The following is a 23,948-nucleotide window of genomic DNA, read 5'->3' as shown; positions in this document are numbered from 1 at the left end:
TTTTAGAATATTCTGAAAGTTGTCATCTATTAGAAAGTTAGAACTTTTCTGTTTTATGTATTTTGGAGAATATTGTGACAGATATATTTACCTCGAAGCATGCATGTTTGGGCATAAACACTAACCTTGACTGCCCCTTAGCTGTTTTTGTTATGTGAAATTGTAATAGTAATAGTACTTTGCATACAGTACCAAAATAAGCACTTTTTAAATATTAAACCAGTTTACCTCACCATTGTCCCAGGCAAATTCTCCATATCCAAGTTTTAAATCAAATGAAAATTCGCCTCTATAGAAAGAACCATCTGGCCATTCTTGCATTCCAGATTTATACTCAATCCTATTATTGTTCAGATCATCTTCAACTAATATATCTTGCTGTTCATTACTTTCTTCCACATAATCTTCTCTTTCTTCTTCTTCACCATACTCATAATCAACAGCAGATATCTGCTCAGTCTCAATTTCACTTTCTTCTTCTTCACCATACTCATAATCAACAGCAGATATCTGCTCAGTCTCAATTTCACTTTCTTCTTCTCCTGGGAATAAATTATTTGCTGAGACGCCATCTCCTGGTTTATGTTTCTTTCCTCTGAAATCATAATCAAGAACAGTTACTATTCTTTATCAGCTAAATTCATCCAATTCCACAGCTCTTCCACACATAACAGGATGTTTTGAAATGATTTGCAAGTAACTGTATGTAGCTTAGTATCCTAAGCTCATCTATCAGGAAATAGGCTTAATTTTAATCAGCAAAGTTTATTTTTGAGAAGATATGCTAAAGATATTGGAACTTTACCAGTTCTGCTACTAAACATAATCAAATACAAATTTGCAAAAAGAAGCAATTTCGTTGCATCTATATTTTGCACAATTAGGAAAATGGCAAAAGACACTAGCATTTTAAGATAACCAAATAATGTTGGACTGGATGCAGATATTATCATAATTATTCTAAATATCAACTTGCTGTTACCAAAAAGAATTTAACTTTGAAGTCAAAATAACACATGTAGTGAAAGAGCAAAAAAAGAGCAAAAAAGCTTTGTACACTTTAAATAAAACACAGCATTTCTAAAATGGGTTGAGGCTGATGTATAATAACATTTTAAAATATTGTTTGCTCTGGGTTGATATTTTTATAATCATGCTTGTATAGCACAAGAGCTATTGTCCCAAAGAAAACCCAGAAAGTCCAGTTGCCTCTGGTGGCGCAACAGATTAATGCAGCCTATTATTAACAGCAACTGCTTGCAATATTGCAGGTTCAAGTCCCACCAGGCCCAAGGTTGACTCAGCCTTCCATCCTTTATAAGGTAGGTAAAATGAGGACCCAGATTGTTGGGGGGCAATAAGTTGACTTTGTATATAGTATACAAATGGATGAAGACTATTGCTTGACATAGTGTAAGCCGCCCTGAGTCTTCGGAGAAGGGCGGGATATAAATGCAAAAAAAAAAAAAAAAAAAAAAAAAAAAAGCATCTTTGGAACAACCATGGGATGACTGAGAATCTCCATAGACAGTTGATATCCAAAGCAACGGCTATTTATTTTTACAGAACCCGCTAGCCGTACAAAACCTTCCCCGTGGGGGGGGGGGAAGATGAGTGCGGAGGTGAGAGGAAACTTTCGTTTACTGATCCGAAGACACCGCGTTCCTTCCATTTCACACGTGGACGCCACGCGGTTCCGCGGTCCGCCTATTCCGCCTTCGCAATCTCTGGCCGGGCCCCTTTCCCGATTGACATGGCTGTGCACACTTGCCGCCGGCTTCCGCCAGAGGTCCGTTGAGACTAGGAATCTGGTTCGCACGGACGGGGGAGCCCCAAAAGAGCCTCTCTGAGAGCGGCACCCACCGAAGACCCGGAGCCGCAGCCTGAACAGCCTCCATTCGCTCTCAAGGTCGGGGAAGGCTCCGCCGCAGCCGCAGCCTCAGCCGCAGCCTCATAAAGGCCGGGGAGGAGAGCAGAGACGTAACAGTCAGTGAGGACGTGCTCAAAGCGCTGCTCCTGTCGTCCCTCAGTAAGAAACCGGCGCAGGTAGTGGAGAAAAGACGGCCCGGTCTCAATCCAGGCAATTCTGGATCACCCTCTCCTGCCTGGCCTGCGCTGCATCTGAGTTTCCATAGAGATCAAGGCGGGGTTTGTGGAGCGCGAAGTGGCTCCACCTCGCAGTGGTGGTTTGTTTGTTTTTACTAGCGGTTCTCCTTGGGAAAAAATGCTCCGTTGTAAACAGGCTAAGGTAATGGTTTACGATTGGTTTTCTCAGTGATCACATAAAATTCGATGGGTATATTGATCTAATACAGGGATCTCCAACCTTGGCAACTTTAAGACTTGTGGACTTCAACTCCCAGAGTTCCTCAGCCAGCTTTCCTGGCTGAGGAACTCTGGGAGTTGAAGTGATCTAATATGTTTAAATCTTAATACTTCCTTGTTGTTCAAAGTAAGGATGAGTTCCTGTTTTGTTGTTTTAGCTAATTCACCAGTCATGCTCCTGTTAAGGTTCTCATACAGGACTTAGTACCATCTCATCTTGCCTAATGCAGATGTCCTTACAGAACTGTCACAGAAAGCAGTGCAAAGTCGTCTAGAAATATAGTAGGTTAAAATATTGTGGGAATTCTAAATGCAAACTGATAAAAAAGCTTGGCTCATAACACACATGATTTAATTGCGATGGAAATGGTAATAATGTGGATAATTTGAGGTGGCAATAGTAGGAGATAATAGAATAGAAGGTGAAGAATTGGAAAAGATCTCAAAGTATTAACGTATGAAAATCAAAATTGAGATGATGGTATAAATCGATCATGGGTGTCCCAATGGCTATCAACACACTGGGAACTATACCAAAAAATCTTAACATCTAGAAAATCTGTGCTTGGGCAGAATTTCCATCTGCCACACTGCTTGGATCCAGACAGATAGCACAACATCCCATCTTGGGAAGAACTTGATGCATATGAAGGCCAAAACCAGTTAAGAACTAGAAGCTGTGATTTCACACTTTTGTGAGGAGGAGAAGGAGAAAGAGAAGGAGAAGGAGAAGGAGAAGAGACATCAACAGACAGTAAATGCTACCTTGAAAATTAGCTAAAGAAATAGTGAGCTATCTAGTCAGAGGCTGCAAGAAAATTGCAGATTAATTACAAATAACAGCATGACAAAGTAGCAAAAATTGGGCATTGAAGTATCTACAAGAGATACCATTTACCTGTAAGCAAGAACTTGTGGGACTACAAAATACACTAATAAAAAATGAAGAAGCTACAGTGCTCCAGGACTTTAAAATTCAGACAAGCACCCTAACAATTGTCAATAAGAAAAGAAAAAAAATGTCTAGATAGTGGCTGTGGAGACAGCAGAATAGAAAAGAAAGAACTGGAGAAAATCACAAATGCAAAGACTGGCAAAGAAAAATAGAAAGACTGTGGCAAAAGAAAGCACAGGTAGTACCAATAGTAGTAGATACTGCCAGTGCAATCTGGAAACTGGAACACCACTTGAATGCTATTAGCAGCTTTAGCAGAAACAGCTTACATGTTGCAGTGATACCTTTAACATCATCAAACAATAACATCTGCTTATCAGCTCCCTGGGAAGACTGGATAAAAGTACCAGTCTAAACATCTGATTGGCTGGAAAACAAACTGAAGAAAGAAAATGATACATTAAGAAAAGCCAAGAAGCCTTGCTGAAGGAAGTTGGTCAAGGAAAACTCTTGAAAACAACAAAGGCTGAATATGGGGTGGGGAGGGTCTTAAAAAACCAATTTATTAATTGGAAGTACAAGTCAGTGCATGGTTAGTACTTGAAGGAAGGAAAAGCTGATAAAAAAAGCAAATGAAGTTGGTTAAGTTCAGGAGCGTTAAAGAAACTGAAGGCTTTATTTAATGTCTCAAGAAGAAACTTTACCAACTAATTGCAAGAAGGCAAAAATTCAATGTGTAATAAACAGAAAATGTCCTGATAGTGAAACGATAAAACAATTGACCATTTATTAATGAAACAAAATTTCACAAACTGAAATTATGACCAAGTTTCCAGAATTATTCATTGGAAACTCCCAAAGGAGAATCAGAACAAGGAGCTCTTTCAGATAGTTCCTTACGCCCCAGTTATCTCACAATTGAATTACTGCAATACACTATTGGGATCTGCCTTGAAAGCTGCAGCAGGTCCAGAATGCAAGAGCACGGTAATGATGAGGTAACCCCATTATGCACACATGACCACACTACACTAAGAGCTGGACTAGTTGGCAGTTGGTTACATGGTACAATTTAAGGTGCTGGTTCTTCTTTAGGTCCCTCTGATGGACTGCTTGTCTCCAGTTGTTTCTACCCATCTGGTAAAGTTCAGCAGTGTGGGTGTACTCTAGGTCCTGTCAATTAAACAATGTCATGTGGTGGGACCAGGAAGCATGCCTACTGTTAAAGCTTCTATTCTCTGGAATGGTCACCCTCCAAGAAGAGTTTTGTGTTAGGAAATCATAGAAGATCTTCCAGGGCCGTAAAGGTAAAGGTTCCCCTTGCACATACGTGCTAGTCATTCCCGACTCTAGGAGCAGTGCTCATGTCCATTTCAAAGCCAAAGAGCCAGCGCTGTCTGAAGATGTCTCCATAGCCATGTGGCCGGCATGACTAAACACCAAAGGCGTACGGAACGCTGTTACCTTCCCACCAAAGGTGGTCCCTATTTTTCTACTTGCATTTTTTATGTGCTTTTGAACTGCTAGGTTGGCAGAAACTGGGATAAGTAACGGGAGCTCACCCTGTTACGCAGCACTAGGGATTCGAACCGCTGAACTGCCGACCTTTCAATCGACAAGCTCAGCGTCTTAGCCACTGAGCCACCGTGTCCCACTTCTAGGGCCATGGGAACACAATAAACAAAGAGACTCGTTTTGTTTTGTTTTTTGTTTTGCTTTGGTATCTCTCTAGGTTTATTGTTTATGGGCTGCTCCTCTGTTTAGTTGTGCCATTTATATTATTGTTCTTTTTAAATTGTAAGTTCCCCAGAATGGCTTTGGAATTGATAAATACATTTTGATAAATAAATCAAGAAGTTACCATTCCTTTCTCTTCAGCTTTGGTCTGTCTATGGCTAAAATCTTGCATACATTTCTGTCTTCAAATTTTTAGAAAAGATGTTCACAAACTGGAGCATGTTCAAAAGAAATCTGGTGAATAAAAAGGGGCTCCAAAGAGAACATATATACAGAAAAGGGATATCATTAGGCTGAAGAAACAGAAGACCAGTGGACAAATTGTCTTGAGTATCTGAAGGGTTCTCATGTAGAAGATGGGTCAGAATTGATGCAGTAGAATATTGTTATTGCTATTAGGGGATGTTTTCATGGAGGATCCTGCACTGGGCAGCAAGTTGAACTAGATGATTTTCAAGGTATGTTCCAATCACTACTTTTTATTATATCAGTATGCAGATGGAAGACATAAATAAAAGTTGTATAATGAGTTTGAACAACTATGAACCCACCTGTTGAATGTAGGCTAGAACTATCAGTGCGTCTTGCTTTTCTGGGTATATATGTTTGAGAGGAAGAGAAAACTTAGATAAAATTCTACTGAGCCTATGACTTCAATAATGGATCTGGAATTTTTGATGTTTTGTTTCAACAGTTTGTTGCTATGGTCTCAGAGAAGTCTTAATCCTCACAGTGTGTTGGACTCCAACTGCTTAACCACTAGCCTCCATGTATTCTTCTATAGTCAGTTGGGCTAGGAAATGTAGGAAAGCTGTGGGGAAATGAGATTTTAAGTGGATTCTGAGATTCAGAGAATTGGCCTCTGCATTTTTAAACAGCATTTGTTTTTCTTGATAAATCCACTACATCTTCACTGCCTCCTTCATATCTAATCTTAGTAATGTGTTAAACATGGATCTTGTTTACCAAAAAAAACCTCAATTGAAACACGAAGGACGAATTATATATATTATGTATTGTATTGAAATTACCTTGATGCCATTAGTAAATGATATATTTACAGTGTCTGATCAGAATAAAACTGAGCCATAAACTGGGAAAAATTAATTACTTATGATATCAAAATCAGATAACAAGTTTTCATATAGAGTTGTATTACATTATTACTTTTCTCACATATATGAATTAACACACATATAATAGAATTTAAAATAACAATGACTAATTGGCAGCACCATGAACATATATAACTTTAAGTACAATCATACAAAAAGATATTCTATGATTTTGTTACTTCATAAATTCTTCCTATGCAGAAAGAATACAGATACATTATATGGCTGTAATTAACATTATATAGGTTCTAGCATTGCTTTGTAAGTGTATGTTCTTCACAAAAGATCACTTTCTACAATGCAGATGGCAGCTGTTTTGGCTCCAAGGGCTGCATGGGAAAAAGGGTTTAGTTCTAGATTAACATCCAGGTTTTCACAGATGTATGCAAGTGTAAGAATGGAATGGAATGGAATAGAATAGAATAGAATAGAATAGAATAGAATAGAATAGAATAGAATAGAATAGAATAGAATAGAACAACAGAACAGAACAGAACAGAACAGAATAGTTGGACAGGACCTGGGAGGTGTTCTAGTCCAACGCCCTGCTCAGGCAGGAAATCCTATACCATTTCAGCCAAATGGTTGTTCAATCTCTTCTTTAAAACGTCCATTGTTGTAGCATACACAATTTATGGAGGCACGTCGTTCCACTGACTAACTTCTAATTGTCAGGAAATTTCTCCTTAGTTCTAGGTTGCTTCTATCCTTGTTTAGTTTTCATCCATTACTTTTTGGCCTGCCTTCTGGTGCTTTGGAGAATAGGTTGACTCCCTCTTCTTTGTGGCAGCCCCTTAGATATTGTGTGCAGTTTTTAATTCATAGATGTACTACCAATCATTATCAGTAAGGGGGGACAGTGAGCAAAGAACTGCTGAAATTCCTACTAAAGCAATAGATGACCAGAAGTTCTTATGCTATGTTTTCATCAGGTTTTCAGCCTTTAGAAATCTGCAACAATAACATACTGTGCTGTCCACATATTCCTGAGCTCTGAAAAGGCTATTGAAAAATACTTTGCTTCTTTTTTTAATTCTTTTTTCCTGTATTAATTCTGAACATTGGAATTTCCTAAAGAGACTCAGAATATCTTAATATTTTCTTCTTATATAGTAGCATACTATTAAGAAGTATACTATCCCATTCTGACATGGTGAATGGGGAACAGAATGAAGATTTTGAGAGCCTGGACAAAAATTATATTAATTTTAAGTTACAGTAATTAGATTAATAGTCTTACTCTGCATGTATGTAATTATTATTGCTGTCACATTCACAATTACTATTTAGTAGCAACTTTTGGAAGACTTCTGGTGATTCTTTCTAAACTTTGTGAACCTCTGATAAACAGTATATGGACAGAGAATTAAGACCACTGTATATATTTTACTTCCTGTGTAAAAGACAGTAACAAATTGGACCATCATTCTTAGTAAGGAAATTGAATTCAACAAGTGCTACCTTTATATACTGAAGAGTGACATGCTATATGTGCCTTATTTTCTTGAGCAAGAAACTCCAAAATATTAGAATTGAAGCCTGATCACAAGAAATAAGCTAAATATAACGCATATTCAAAAATTCATCTAGGCAGGAAAGACAAGAATTTTCAACTTTTGTTATGGACCATTTTCTTAATCTTGGACAAGGTGTTTGACATAGCAGATATCCGTTGTGTGTCTGTAATCTGATACATCTGAAACTGGAAAAAAAAAGATATCAAACTATATCAAATAGCATAACCATTACTGTAGAACTGGCTTTTAAGGAAATGTTCAGATCCAACAGCTGCCAGGGTAAGGAGACTGGCAGGTTAAGGAAAGCAGTATTGCCATCTGATGTTGCAACTCTTGATCTCTTTGTGTGCTGTGGTGTCACAGGCACATCCTAAAAGGGCAAATGTTACATGCAATGTAACACCATGATACTACTATTCTCATTCTCACAAAAAGAGCAAAATCCCCTGAGCACTGCTGTGTCAGATATTCTATAATTAGGATGGGTTCAGTTTCCACATTTATTTATTGGAATGGTTAATTTGTCAATAATTGTTTCCCACAATGGTTGGCAGGCATGTTGGTATTGTGGACAAGAGTTACAAAAAAAATATTGCTAAATGCATCCATAATAAATGGTTTTGTAGTTGCTCTTTCTCAGACTACCTCACTGTTTCTTGCATACATACATAAGAACCTTACTGGAGTTGCACAATTTACCACTGTGACAGTATATTGTATATGACACACCTCTCCTTGAGATTGGTTTTCTAGATTCTATTGGGATGATGCTCCCTAATGTTTCTGTTCCCACACCCACGTTGGTTTATATTTGTCCTCAGTCTTATTAGGCACTATTGTATTGTCATATCAAACACTGCTATATGTTTTGCCTGATCTGTTTTATTTTTTTTTTGAGCAGACCTTGGGCTTTGACTGTTTATTTAACAGAGAGAAATGTGCCCTCAACTGAGTCAGTAGTGGCTGCCTGTAGATCTTTAATAACCTCTTAGCAGTGATGTTCAATAGCATATAATCTATACCCCCTGAATAATGCTTGATTATATAAAATATTGCTGATTTTTCTGTGGGAAGTACTATTTTTCTTTCTTTAAGCAATTTACTTTTCTGCTGTAAGGTTTGTTTCTTTTCCTTTAGCAAATTTACCAGGTCATAGTTAAAAGGCTAAAACAGTATAGCAGTTGACTTAAAAACAGTGAAGTAATAACCAAGGAAAGAAAAGTAGTATTGTTTTGATTAACTTGGCATATTTATCCAAAGAACGGGGGGGGGAAACCCTTAGGGCTAGGTAGAAGCCCAATGAAAAACAGTAGCACCCTTAAGAACAATAGGTCCAGAAAAAAGGAATTAAACCAAATTAAAATACAACTGGGAAATATTTAACAAAATAAAATAAAAACACAATAAAATAGATAACATTGCATTTTTAAAATGAAATAATAACAGATTGAATCACAACAGTCCGGGTTTGTGACTTGCAAGGAGCGCCCTATGAGTTTGCCATCTCCATTTAACTGCAGCAGCAAGGATTGCTTGGCGCTGCCATAATGCAGAATGAGCAGGACCATCATGTGACAGCTATTCTCTCTTAGTCTACGTTGCAGCAACAACAAGCAACTTTACTGTCGAGGTTAAAGGTTATGCCTTTCCCCCCGTGACTAGTGGCTGGCAGGCAGGCAGCCTTCCACTGGTAGCTGACCTGCTCCAGATCTCCTGCGCACAAAGGAGTGCTTCCCTCCAAACAGGTTGAATTAATTTCTTTCTACCTTTCAAAAAAAGCTGTTTCCCATCTCCCTACGAAACAGGCTAATTCCTCCCTCCCAAACAGGTTGAATCTGTAAACTACCCAAAGTCATTTAGATAGTGAAACAGGCAGTGCCTAAATTGATAAATAAATAAATATGAATGTCTCTTTGAAAATTATCTATAACTCTCAGGGCTCCTCACTTGTAAACACAAGTGTATTATTGCTTTTGATTAAAGTTTTATCACAGGAGATTTAAACTCAGCAGAGACCCTTATTAGAGAAAATAATCGAGGAGAGTGGTAAAATAATACAGAGTAATTAAGCTGTAGAATGCGCCATTAAAAAGAAAAATGTCCATATATTTATAGGATGCAAAGTAAGGACTTAGCTCAGCCATCAGTGAATGCTAACAAATGTGCATTGTATTTGTAGTAAAAATTATATATATGAAGATGGAAAGGCTTCCCTTTTACTTAAACTTCACTTATACATCTTCAAGAAATGTAAACAGAAAATTCATATATGTATATGTAATTAAATGGTTATATGTAAAAATACATTAATAAATATTGGAATGATTATACTAGGGAATCCATGGGAAAGTCACAAGATCTTACAGACGGGCCTGGAAAAAGATCAAATTATAAATTTTAAACCTCACATTTATAGCCAATTACCTTGCTAAGCAGCGTATCAAAAAAGGCAGTATCCCAGTAATCTCTATTTTCAGCTGGAAGTTGAAGTAAAGCTTTGAGACCATTATCCTTCTGATAGAATTTCTTGCCTTCTCTTTGGGCAAAATGAAACTTTAGGAAATACTTAGGGCTTATGGCAAAGCTTTCCACTTTGGGATACAAAGCAGTTAGGTCCGGACTATCATTCTTGAACAGATTTTGCTCTGGATATAAAAAATGGGGAAGATCTTTGGTCACCAAGCAGCAGAGTAAGATCACCAGCAGACGATATACTGATCCTTCCAGACTCAGCCAGTCTTCAGAGGAAGGAAAAAAATGAGTAGCCCACAGCAATATCATCTAGGAGGAAGTAAGAATAATTACTAAAGGCAGTGCAAAAAAGCCTTTCAAGTATACGTAAAACCAAACATATTATTGTTGTTGTTCATTATACATTGAACAATACATTGGTCTCTGTTTCGGTAAATAATTAATGCATATTTAAAAATTTGGGAAAAAGTTGATTTGGGGACACCAACAGTAGCTTCCTTGTACAGGTAGTCCTTGACTTACAACCACAATTGAGCCCAACCTTTCTGTTGTTAAGTAAAACATTTATTAAGTGAGTTTTGCCCCATTTTATGACCTTTCTTGCCTCAGTTGTTAAGTGAATTACTGCAGTTGATAAGTTGGTAACCCAGTTAAATGATCTGTCTTCCCCATTGACTTTGCTTGTTAGGAGGATGCAAAAGGTGATCATATGACCGCCATAAATATGACTCAATTGCCAAGCATCTGAATTTTGATCACGTGACCATGGGGATGCTACAAAGGTTGTAACTATGAAAAACAGTCACAAGTCAGTTTTTCCAGTGCAGTTGTAACTTTGAGCAGTCACTAAACTGACTGTTGTAAGTTGAGGACTAACTAGTCTTGAAACCTTTGGCCCTTATTAAACATTTAAAATACAGCTTACTATAAGAAACTGAATAGATCTTTTGAGCTTAATTCGTTCTAATAATAATAGGTGGATCACTGACTTTTTGAGGCTGTCTTATTTACATTTCTTGGTGAAATACATGGGAAATTCCATGAGAGGTCATATTGACTTAGGGTTAGATCTCCATTAATTCAGAGAGCAAAATGGACATTGCCAACAGATTCATAGTGCATCAGTACGTTTAGGAAGGCACTGACTTTTTGAGCCCACCTTACCTATATTTCCTAGTTAAAATATATGGGAAAATCGCATTGTGGAGCAGTTTTACTTAGGCTTAGGGTTAGGTCTCCATGAATTCAGACAACAAAATAGACATTGCCAATGGATTTGCAGCTTGTCGTATGCAGAGGAGGGTGCTGACTTTTCTAGCTTCCTTATCTACATTTCCTGGTAAAATATATGGGAAAAAACCATTGGGGACAAATTCACTTAGGATTAGCATTAGGTCTCCATGAATTCAGAGTAAAGTGGACATCAGCAACAGATTTGTAGTACATCAATATGCTTAGGAGGGTGCTGATGTATTGAGCCCACCTTATCTGTTTCCTGGTATAATATATAGTAAAATTACATTGGGGAGCAAATCTCTTAGAGTTAGGGTTAGGTATCCATAAATTCAGAGAGCAAAATCGGCAACGCCATCAGATTCATAGCATCTTGGTCAGCCGTGGAATTCAAGTAACAACCGGTTCTCTGCCCTAATAATTTCTTCCAACAACCAGTTTGGCAAACTGCTCAGAAAGTTAACAACCGGTTCTCCCGAAGTGGTGCAAATTAGCTGAACCCCACCACTGGTGTTGGTACACTTATGAGGGCACTGATTTTTTGAGCCTGCTTAATCTACATTTCCCAGTAAAATACATATGCCACGCAGCAAAGATTTTGTTTGAGCTATTAGATTTTGTTTTGGAGGTGTAGTAGAGTTCCTTGGGTTAATGGTGTAGGGCACAGTGCATTGAAGTATGTTGCTTGTTTGATGTTTCCTAAGCTTTTAAAGTTGCAATTGAAAAGAAAATGCAGGTACTGGAAGTTAAAAAAAGCCATTCATAAAGTTAAGGCAAGATAAGCTTAATAAATTATTGTCCAATTAATCACAGAATTCATAAACAAAGCTGAACAAGAACAAACCATAAATCTTACTTTAGTTCATTCTAAAATTGGCCTCATTTCTCGAATGAACATATAGCTAGCTAAAATGAAAAGTTGTAATAGTTAAGCTACATTGCTTGTGAGTTGTATGGCACACACCCAGATTTTTGTAAAACACGTTCTACTACTCCATCTTTTCTGCAGTGGTAAGGAATGGATCGCATCCAAAACCTGAAATTCTAATGCCCAAGCAGCATTTGATATTCTGCTAAGTTTGTAAAAACTCTAGCCCTACATTGAGTGAAAGAAAATGTTCAGAACATTTCAGAGTTGCTCCCACTTAACAGATTTGGAGTCATGTTTAATTTACACAATATTCAGCAATTTGTGTAAGCCATATGTAATCTTTGTTCAATTGCTATATGAAGCAGAGGGATATAAGTGGGACTCACTAGTCCTGATCTCCAGTACTCTATGGTGTTCCATAGTGGACGCCTTTGCCAATCAGACATTAGAGAAGATACCTACAAGAAGTGTTCTTATTTTCTACCTATATTTAACTACTTTCCCTATCTCCTCCCCGTAAAGATGTTGTCTAAAGGCTTCCCTTAATTCAGAAAATTAAAGCCCAATCTATCAGAAGCCCTCAGGAATGGGGACAGAGGGGAGGCATTTGATCATTCTCAGTTATTATCTTTTCTGTTTTAAACTATTAATAGCTATACATCTGAACCAAAATTAAATTTTGCTCTCCTGGAAAAAAATCCCACCAACCTTCAAATGTTGAAATGTGAGCCCCTTTTCCTCCCCTTTTCCTCTCCAGTACTCATGGTTGATTTGGTCAAGAAGGCAGAGGCTGTCCAGGCGATATCCCTTTAGGGTGCTTACAATTTGAACAAGTTTCGAGATGGGACGATTGGTGGAGCACCTAACAAGAAAAAGATGCAGCTAGAAGTTGATACTTTATTTCAGCCTTTAGTCTGCTTCACTGTAGGATTCATTTATCCCAATTCATATCAGTATCCATGCTGAGAATTACTGGAAAAGTCAACATGCATATTAGTATTTCAAACTGATTTCTTGAGAATATGGCTACCTAAAACAAGATGACTCTCCACTTCCTAACACTTCAACTAGCAAAGGTAATGAAATACTAAGAATTATATTATTATTAAATATCCAGAGAGCATAGGGACTTCCTAGTTCTCTTTTAAGGGACCTAGGGACCGTGAAGACCATTGACAGCTTTTGTGATTCTGAAGGAGGATGCATTGTTTCTAAGCTGAATAAATGACAAAGATCAGTTCACAAAAATCAGTTCCTTGCACAGTTCCCACATTCTAAACTTACAGATTTCTCTGCAAACAACATTAAAACATTCTTGTACATATTTGGCAATCAAAATATAATATAATTATATGTTTCCTAGGGAAGAAAATGTATATGTATATGTGCATATGTATCTAGAGTCCAAAATGTTTCATAATGCACTGGTTTATGCTCTCAGATTTGATGGTAACTATTTGCACTAACAGGTGAATATATATACTATAGAACACATAGGCACATCAAGGGTGGGTAGTCAAGTTCAGTAACATTCTGTCACATACCAGTGCTATCATATTATATGCTATTTGTATTGCAAGTATGTATCTATTTCAGTCACTCCCTCATTTGCAGATATGTTACAAGTAAAATCAGCCCATAGGTAAGATTAGCATATCTCTAGCCTTCCTCATTCTGTTATCATGCTCTTGATAATTGTCTGCAAGCAAGACTTCCCCACCTATTGTTCACTACACATCAGTTCTGGCCAGATCAAATAGTTTTTCTGCTTTGCTTCTGAGGATTCCTTATTTATATACCAAAGAGGGATAATTATTTTGTAAAATAAAACATATTGATTATTATATGTCATAAAAAGGCTGACAGAAAAAAATAATTCATACCAATATTAAATGTAGTTGCTTTATGCTAATGACCTTGACCTATTTGCATTGGTCGTAAATAATCCTAATATAAAAGCAGTCAGCTGTTAAATTCAGTTTTACTATGGTTAGAATATGGACCAGAATCACAACTCTCTGATAGGATAAAATAGTATATTAGATTACCCCTAAAATCTAAACAATTGCCAATCATAAGGCCACACTTGGAATACTACATCCAGTTTTAGTCCCCACAGTATAAAAAAGATATCGAGACACTATAGAGTGCAAAGAACAATAAAGATGATTAGGGGACTGGAGACTAAAACATATAAAGAATGGTTGCTAGAATTGAGTATGTCTAGTTTGATGAAAAGAAGGATTGGGGTAACATGATAGCAGTGTCAAGGTGCATAAAGAAGAGGGAGTCAAACTATTCTCCAAAGGACCTGAGGGCAGGACAAGAAGCATTGAGTGGAAACTAATCAAGGAGAGAAGCAACCTAGAACTACAGAGAAATTTCCTGCCAGTTAGAACAATTAATCAGTGGAACAACTTGCCTCCAGAAGTTGTTAATGTTCCAACACTGGAAGTTTTTAAGAAGAGATTGGATAACCATTTGTCAGAAATGGTATAGAGTTTCCTGCTTAACAGTAACAGAGTTGGAAGGGACCTTAGAGGTCATCTAGTCCAACCCCCTGCTCGCGCAGGAGACCTATACTAGGGATTCGAACCGCCGACCTTTCTGATTGACAAACTCAGTGTTTTAGCCACTTAGTCAGACTTAAGCAGGGGTTGGCCTAGAAGATCTCCATGGTCCCTTCCTATTATTCCTGTTCTGTTCATATACCAAAGCCAATTGCTGTATAGAAAATAAGTTCCTGTAGAAGAAGCAATGCAGTTTGTTACATCAGTATCTTATCTTCCTATCTTTTCTCAGCTTCACCTGGTATGTCAGTTGGTAGCTTTCTCAGATTGGTTTGCTGTTGCAACAGCAACTCAGTTTCCCATCACTTCATATTTAGACTACTATAACACATGGGATGCGGTGGCTCAATGGGATGTGGTAGCTCAGTGGCTAAGACGCTGAGCTTGTCGATTGAAAGGTCAGCAGTTCAGCGGTTCAAATCCCTAGTGCCACATAATGGGGTGAGCTCCTGTTACTTGTCCCAGCTTCTGCCAACCTAGCAGTTTAAAAGCATGTGAACAATTCAAGTAGAAAAATAGGGATCACCTTTGGTGGGAAGGTAACAGCATTCCATGTGCCTTTGGCATTGAGTCATGCTGGCCACATTCCCACAGAGACGTCTTCAGACAGTGCTGGCTCTTCGGCTGTAACGGAGATGAGCACTGCCCCCTAGAGTCACAAACGACTAGCACATGTGTCCGAGGGGAACCTTTACCTTTAATACACTTTACAAGATGATTCCTTTGTAGGCAACTTGGAAGCTGCAGTTGATTTATATTAACTATAGTCCAACTGCTGATGGCAAGATATCAGAGTCATAATGCTGAACCTATGTCGAGATCACTGGACTGGTTACCAATACACACTGGGACCAACGTGTTACTGATATTTAAGGTCATTTATGGCTTTGAACCTATGAATTTGCAGAATTGTATTTTGGCCAAAATGAGTTTGCCGTCTGTATTCATATTGGGAAGTATTGCTTTATGTCCTACTCCTTGTGAAGCTCAGTAAGCTGGAATCCAAATGCCTGTCTTTTTGGATGTAGCAGCTTCTCATTAATAAAAATCTCAATCCAGTGAGCTTTTAGAGGAAACAATGGATCTGTGTTACATTTGAAATTTATATATATATATATATATATCCCAGAAGCACGAAGCTGAACCCTGAAGATGACGAATGAGACTTCGTCGAAACGTCGCCAAGACACTTCCAATTTTACGCAGGAGAAAACCCGAATAACCAAAAACCTACATATATACATACATACATACATACATATATACATATATATATATATATATATGTGTGTGTGTGTGTGTGTGTGTGTGTGTGTGTATATGTATGTATACATACATATATATATGTGTGTGTGTGTGTGTGTATATGTATGTATACATACATACATACATACATACATACATACATATATACATATATATATATCCCAGAAGCACGGTTGAACCCTGAAGATGACGAATGAGACTTCGTCGAAACGTCGCCAAGACACTTCTAATTTTACACGGGAGAAAACCCGAACAACCAAAGACCTATATATACATATATATATACATACATACATACATACATACATACATATATATAAAATGTCTTCTATTTATTGTGTAAATGTCTAAGATCACAAGAATTAGGTCATTACAGGTAATCCTCTCCTAATGATGATAAGTGGGACCAATATTTTTGTCACTAAACAACACAGCTGTATGATATGACATGATTGTGATGCTTGGTGATGGAAATTCCAGCATTTCCTGTTTCTGTTGTTAAGCAGATCCCACAATATTGTTAAGCACAACTTCATGCGGTCGCTATTTGTGACCTCCTGCTAGCTTACCCATTGATTTTGTTTATCGGAAGCCAGCAAAAAAGGGTCACAGATGGTAATCATGTGATCATGGAGAGGCTGCAACCATCATAAGTACAATGTCTGGTTATTAGTACCACTCATTCATAATATCATCATACGTTTAAATGGTTGCTCAGTGAGTGGTCATTAAGCGAGGGCCATCTGTAGAGGCATGTGGGACTAAATAAAAATTTTGGTCTCTTTTTAGTACTCAGAAGCCCATGTGGTAACCTAAAACTATTTTTAAGTGCTCTGTCCGTGGAACAAATACATAGATCTGATTGCCAAGGCATTTATTTATTTTTAAATTTATAGGTATAGAATGTCATGAAGCAAGAAAGACACACAAAGTGGAGAAGCTGCGCGATTTAAGCTTCCATTTTGGGACCGATCAAATTACCAGAGAATTTGGAGTTCAGATGGCAATAGGAATGAGTCCCCCAGAACCATCAGAACCTGATGCGAATTCTGCACCTCTGCATAAGTGTTTACAATCTCTGCATGCCTTTGTGAAGAACACAGCAATTACTGACAGCACCAGATTATATGTAATCTATTCCGGATGCTTTGATTCCTACCTATAGAGATTTTATGAGTAGATATAATAGTACATATCATGCCTAAACAAGTTGCTTAAGAAAACCGCAGCAATATTATGTTTGACAGCTTTAAACTATAAACATCAAACAAAGTTTTGGATAGGCCAACAACTCTCTGACATTGTATTGTTTGTTCCTTATATCAACTGTGAAAAGTGCACAGGTGAGAAAGTTTGGTGGCCAGCAACAATACTTAATATTCTTGGTGGGTATGAAGGAGCACCTCAGAGATATAAATGGGACAAGTTGTTAACTTTTCCTCTGAATTTTGAAGGTTTTAAAATAATTTATTTTAAACTTATAGGTGTTATAGGGTGCATTTCCCATCTCAAAATGATAATTTCCCTTCCTTTGATTTTTGACAATTTTATTATCAGAGGGCTCCAAGGGGCTAGAAAGCATAGGTCCGGAGAGACATGTAACCTTGAAACCTCATTACTCTAGGACTAGTATCATAGAATTTTGGACAAAATGTTCTATTCCAAATTCTATTCTAAGATAATTTACTCTACATCTAAGCAACCTTGATATATTGTATGTAACTAATATTTTCTCTCTTCATTAGGGGATACTTACAGTCCTTTATAATATGTACCCAGAAGGAATAGATATTTCTGTATGGGTAAAGAAGCCTTATATTTTACAAAGCTAATTTTCCCATGTAAATTTTTGATATGTAAGTTCATGCTGCTGGGAATTCTGTCTGCCAGGGAAGGCTACCTAGCCTGTATATTTTTCTCAGAAATCTTCAGATTCACAAAAAGAAGACAGGATACATCCACTGCATTCATACTTACATTTAAAAAAAAGCATTTCATGAAATTGGTGTAAAAATATGATAATATATTGGTAGGTATGAATTGGAAACCAGAAGCCATACATATTATTTATCTTTTCCTTTACACTAAATCATAGAAATCTTCTTAGAAGTGCATCTGGGACAAGGCTTTTATGTTAAAAGATGGGTCTTTTTCCATAAGGCAGCTTTCACAACAGCATCAGTTTTACCTCCAGTGATGGTAACTGGCAGGAATGAAAACAGCTTCTTGAGTGACTTTGCTCAGACTGCCTTTTGGGAAACCTCTTTCTTGCCAGTTGTTCAGAGCATCCTGTTTTCTCCTCATTACTGGGATAATGTTGAAGCAGATTGTTTTCCAGTCACTGGACACCAACAAAGGCAGCTGCATCCCATCCTCATTTAACCTCTCAGCACTAAGTTCACCTGATTTAAGGGGAAAAAACACAGTGAAAGTCAAAGTACTATAGCAAACTAATTGTCAGCTTCAGCCTCTTTAGCGCCATGGATTTAGCATCTTTGGCAAATAATGCTTGTGTCCAAAAGAACAAACAGGAAACAATGCAAACCCCTCATATAAATGAAAAATGGCATGATATGCAGCTTACATCACAAAGAAGATAATACTGGAGGATTCCACTTAGGAAGAGTTAAGAATAACTTTTGTACAATAAATCAAAATCAATAACAATTAGTTTTTTATGTTTGCAGGGTGACTTAATACAAGGGTCCTAATCCCTGGTCCATGGACCAGAACCAGGCTGCTGCATGCCAGAAACTGGGCCACGCAAACAAGTGAAGCCCCATCTGTGAGAGGCAGGCAACATGCAAAACAATGCTTCCTCCAGTCTGTAGAAAAACCTCTCTCCATGGAACCGGTCCTTGAGGCCCAAAAGTTTGGGGGGGCATTGACTTAACATTAAACTCCTCCATATTATCTAACTAAATGAAGTACAGGTAGTTCTCAACTTACAACAGTTTGTTTAATGACTATTCAAAATTACAACAGCACTGAAAAAAGTGACTTATGACTGTTTTTCACACTTACAACAATTGCAGCATCCCCATGGTCACGTGATCAAAATTCAGAAACTTGGCAACTGACACATATTCATGACAGTTGTAGTGTCCTGGGGTCATGTGATCACCTTTTGTGATCTACTGATAAGCAAAGTCAATGGGGAAGCCAGATTCACTTAACAACCATGTTACTAACTTAATTGCAGTGATTCTCTTAACAACAGAGGTAAGAAAGGTTGTAAAATGGGGCAAAACTCATTTAACAAATGTCTCACCTAGCAACAAAAATTTTGGGCTCAACTGTGATCCTAAGTCAAGGGCTACGTGTACTTATATGTCAAGAATCGTTGGGACTGTCCCATTCTTTAAAAAGAATTTGTACTGATTTGTCTGAATCGGACACTGTATCTTAAAACTGATTGCATATTTTAGCAATTTTGAATCCTAGCCTGCTTTCCTCAATTTTTCTATATGGAATTTCCAATTAAAATATCTCAAGTCAGGTCATCTCCCAGGATATATTCTAAGAGAAGAAAAAAAGTAGAGGAAATAAATTTGTGGGCCAGGATAGGAAGGTATTAATGAGATATTGATACTTTGTGGAAATAACTGAATCTACTAAAACAATGTTTAGTTATTTAACAAAAGTCCGTTTTGCTCCTTTATTTCTAGGTAAATCAAGTGTCTATGCTATGTATATCTTTCCCACGTTCCACCCAGTTACATTTTATTAGAGACTTAATGAATTTCTAAAGCAGAAATAGGTTTAGTGGTGGCAACAGAACAAAGAGATAGTAAAGGAAAAGACCTCCATAACAAGGAAGATAGGTGACATCTTGCCTACGTGTCACTATCCATACTTCAAAGTATTCTCACATTTAAACAAAGAAAATTAAAGTAGGCAGAATAAACTTCTGTGGTATGAAAATTTGACATTATTGTGACAATAGTAAGGCCAATACATAAAAGCTGTTTTAAGGAGAAAATTATTAGAACCCACTCTTGCAAGTAATACCGTAGCAGTTAATTCTGTAATAACAGTTAAATGAAAGTATGCCAATGGTTTCTCTCATCTTGCCCAATAGCTAGGCCAGAAGTAGTTTATTTTAACAGGACTAAAATAGCTTATGATGGCTTTCTGTGTTTCAGAATTCTAGAAATGGACACATGGACACACTTTGGGTTTCTAGAGCTAATTCTTTCATTCCTGCCCAAGTTTTGAAATTTTTAAATACCGTATATACTCGAGTATAAGCCGACCCGAATATAAGCCGAGGTACCTAATTTTACCACAAAAACTGGGAAAAACTATTGACTCGAGTATAAGCCGAGGGTGGGAAATGAGGCAGCTACTGGTCAATGTAAAAAATAAAGATAGAGCCAAGTAAAATAACATGAATATTTATTTGAACGAAAAACAATAAAAGTGCAAAAGGGGAAGGAGGATTCCCAGCTTTAGAAAATTTAGAACTACGGCGCCTTTGGTATGACCTGAGCATAGCTCATAAAATTATCTGCTACAATGTACTTCCTATCAATGACTACTTCAGCTTCAACCACAACAATACACGAGAACACAATAGATTCAAACTTAAAGTGAACCTCCAATCTAGATTGCAGAAAATGTGACTTCAGTAACAGAGTTGTTAATGCCTGAATGTGCTACCTGACTCTGTGGTCTCTTCCCAAAATCCCCAAAGCCTTAACCAAAGACTATCTAGTATTGACCTCACCCCATTCCTAAGAGGTCTGTAAGGCGTGCATAAGAGCACCAGCGTGCCTACCGTCCCTGTCCTAATGTTCCCTTTAGTTGTATTCCTTTTATGTATTCAATTCATGCTTATATTTATATAATTATTTAATATGTATTTGACAAAATAAAATGAATAGAATAGAATAGAATAGAATAGAATAGAATAGAATAGAATTTTTATTGGCTAAGTGTGATTGGACACACAAGGATCTACCACTTCTTTGGATGCCCTTCCCAAATTGAACACTGCAAGCATGAAAATGAGTCCTCCTTTAGCTTCCAAGGGACCAGGGTGCCTCTGAAGGTCAGTGCTCTAAGTACTAAGAACCCAGCACAAATCTAAGCCTGTATGCACACCAACAGTGAAAATACCCTGCACAGTGTCTCTTGGAAGAGAAGGTTAATTTTCATAGACGTTGGGGTGGCTTTTTTTTTTTTTTGGCAGGGCAATAAGGGTCTCTAATATCATTAAACCCACTTTAGAAGTCTCTGTGTGTGTGTGTGTGTGTGAGAGAGAGAGAGAGAGAGAGGAGGCCCGCTGAGCAAAGCGGCGGCGGGAGGCCGCTGGGGAAACGCGGAAGTAGTCGGAGATCTGCTTGATGGGGCGGATGGGACCTGGGCAGGCGTCGATGGCCATGTGCTCCTGGATGCTGATGGGCGGCTTGTCGCCTTTGCGGTGGCTCATGCAGGTGGCGCCCGGGGAAGGAGGCGGCTGCGGGGCTGCTCAACTTACAACAGTTCATTTAGTGGCCATTCGAAGTTACAATGGCACTTTAAAAAGTGACATGACTGTTTTTCACACTTACAACAGTTGCAGCATCCCCATGGTCACCTGATCAAAATTGACTGGCAACTGACTCATATTTATGACAGTTGCAGTGTCCCGGGGTCATGTGATCACCTTTTGCGACCTTCTGACAAGCAAAGTCAATGGGGAAGCCAGATTCATTTAACAACGATGTGACTAACTTAATTGCAGTGATTCTCTTAACAACAGAGGTAAGAAAGGTTGTAAAATGGGGCAAAACTCATTTAACAAATGTCTCACCTAGCAACAAAAATTTTGGGCTCAACTGTGATCCTAAGTCAAGGGCTACGTGTACTTATATGTCAAGAATCGTTGGGACTGTCCCATTCTTTAAAAAGAATTTGTACTGATTTGTCTGAATCGGACACTGTATCTTAAAACTGATTGCATATTTTAGCAATTTTGAATCCTAGCCTGCTTTCCTCAATTTTTCTATATGGAATTTCCAATTAAAATATCTCAAGTCAGGTCATCTCCCAGGATATATTCTAAGAGAAGAAAAAAAGTAGAGGAAATAAATTTGTGGGCCAGGATAGGAAGGTATTAATGAGATATTGATACTTTGTGGAAATAATTTACTCTACATCTAAGCAACCTTGATATATTGTATGTAACTAATATTTTCTCTCTTCATTAGGGGATACTTACAGTCCTTTATAATATGTACCCAGAAGGAATCGATATTTCTGTATGGGTAAAGAAGCCTTATATTTTACAAAGCTAATTTTCCCATGTAAATTTTTGATATGTAAGTTCATGCTGCAATTCTGTCTGCCAGGAAGGCTACCTAGCCTGTATATTTTCTCAGAAATCTTCAGATTCACAAAAAGAAGACAGGATACATCCACTGCATTCATACTTACATTTAAAAAAAAGCATTTCATGAAATTGGTGTAAAAATATGATAATATATTGGTAGGTATGAATTGGAAACCAGAAGCCATACATATTATTTATCTTTTCCTTTACACTAAATCATAGAAATCTTCTTAGAAGTGCATCTGGGACAAGGCTTTATGTTAAAAGATGGGTCTTTTCCATAAGGCAGCTTTCACAACAGCATCAGTTTTACCTCCAGTGATGGTAACTGGCAGGAATGAAAACAGCTTCTTGAGTGACTTTGCTCAGACTGCCTTTGGGAAACCTCTTTCTTGCCAGTTGTTCAGAGCATCCTGTTTTCTCCTCATTACTGGGATAATGTTGAAGCAGATTGTTTTCCAGTCACTGGACACCAACAAAGGCAGCTGCATCCCATCCTCATTTAACCTCTCAGCACTAAGTTCACCTGATTTAAGGGGAAAAAACACAGTGAAAGTCAAAGTACTATAGCAAACTAATTGTCAGCTTCAGCCTCTTTAGCGCCATGGATTTAGCATCTTTGGCAACAATGCTTGTGTCCAAAAGAACAAACAGGAAACAATGCAAACCCCTCATATAAATGAAAATGGCATGATATGCAGCTTACATCACAAAGAAGACAGGATACATCCACTGCATTCATACTTACATTTAAAAAAGCATTTCATGAAATTGGTGTAAAATATGATAATATATTGGTAGGTATGAATTGGAAACCAGAAGCCATACATATTATTTATCTTTTCCTTTACACTAAATCATAGAAATCTTCTTAGAAGTGCATCTGGGACAAGGCTTTTATGTTAAAAGATGGGTCTTTTCCATAAGGCAGCTTTCACAACAGCATCAGTTTTACCTCCAGTGATGGTAACTGGCAGGAATGAAAACAGCTTCTTGAGTGACTTTGCTCAGACTGCCTTTGGGAAACCTCTTTCTTGCCAGTTGTTCAGAGCATCCTGTTTTCTCCTCATTACTGGGATAATGTTGAAGCAGATTGTTTTCCAGTCACTGGACACCAACAAAGGCAGCTGCATCCCATCCTCATTTAACCTCTCAGCACTAAGTTCACCTGATTTAAGGGAAAACACAGTGAAAGTCAAAGTACTATAGCAAACTAATTGTCAGCTTCAGCCTCTTTAGCGCCATGGATTTAGCATCTTTGGCAACAATGCTTGTGTCCAAAAGAACAAACAGGAAACAATGCAAACCCCTCATATAAATGAAAATGGCATGATATGCAGCTTACATCACAAAGAAGACAGGATACATCCACTGCATTCATACTTACATTTAAAAAAGCATTTCATGAAATTGGTGTAAAATATGATAATATATTGGTAGGTATGAATTGGAAACCAGAAGCCATACATATTATTTATCTTTTCCTTTACACTAAATCATAGAAATCTTCTTAGAAGTGCATCTGGGACAAGGCTTTATGTTAAAAGATGGGTCTTTTCCATAAGGCAGCTTTCACAACAGCATCAGTTTTACCTCCAGTGATGGTAACTGGCAGGAATGAAAACAGCTTC

The 23,948-nt window shown here is 37.7% G+C and overlaps 2 protein-coding genes and 1 long non-coding RNA gene across 3 annotated transcripts in view; 1 reads left to right on the top strand and 2 right to left on the bottom strand.

The window, feature by feature from the left end:
- The window catches only part of ANKMY1 (ankyrin repeat and MYND domain containing 1), a 95,971-nt gene extending 93,969 nt beyond the window's left edge, over positions 1-2,002 (bottom strand). Inside the window, exons 1-2 of the mRNA XM_058187153.1 lie at positions 1,864-2,002; positions 229-595 (exon numbers count right to left, since the gene is read on the bottom strand). Coding sequence (XP_058043136.1) covers positions 229-595; positions 1,864-1,898 — 402 coding nt within the window. The 5' untranslated portion in view covers positions 1,899-2,002. The remainder of the gene's footprint in view (positions 1-228; positions 596-1,863) is intronic.
- A 130-nt stretch (positions 2,003-2,132) lies between these two features.
- LOC131200437 (uncharacterized) overlaps positions 2,133-23,948 on the top strand; it is a 33,480-nt gene continuing 11,664 nt past the window's right edge. The window contains exons 1-3 of the long non-coding RNA XR_009155618.1: positions 2,133-2,248; positions 5,154-5,415; positions 16,898-17,344. This is a non-coding gene — a long non-coding RNA (uncharacterized LOC131200437). The remainder of the gene's footprint in view (positions 2,249-5,153; positions 5,416-16,897; positions 17,345-23,948) is intronic.
- Positions 5,952-23,948, bottom strand: part of MAB21L4 (mab-21 like 4) — a 31,612-nt gene continuing 13,615 nt past the window's right edge. Inside the window, exons 2-5 of the mRNA XM_058187156.1 lie at positions 18,190-18,403; positions 12,874-13,027; positions 10,014-10,370; positions 5,952-7,774 (exon numbers count right to left, since the gene is read on the bottom strand). Of these exons, the coding sequence (XP_058043139.1) occupies positions 7,682-7,774; positions 10,014-10,370; positions 12,874-13,027; positions 18,190-18,403 (818 nt within the window). The 3' untranslated portion in view covers positions 5,952-7,681. The remainder of the gene's footprint in view (positions 7,775-10,013; positions 10,371-12,873; positions 13,028-18,189; positions 18,404-23,948) is intronic.

Source organism: Ahaetulla prasina, chromosome 6 (genome assembly GCF_028640845.1).
Source record: "Ahaetulla prasina isolate Xishuangbanna chromosome 6, ASM2864084v1, whole genome shotgun sequence".
Taxonomy (NCBI): domain Eukaryota; kingdom Metazoa; phylum Chordata; class Lepidosauria; order Squamata; family Colubridae; genus Ahaetulla; species Ahaetulla prasina.
Note: the sequence above shows the minus strand (reverse complement) of the source record. Positions and strands in the feature narration are given on the sequence as shown.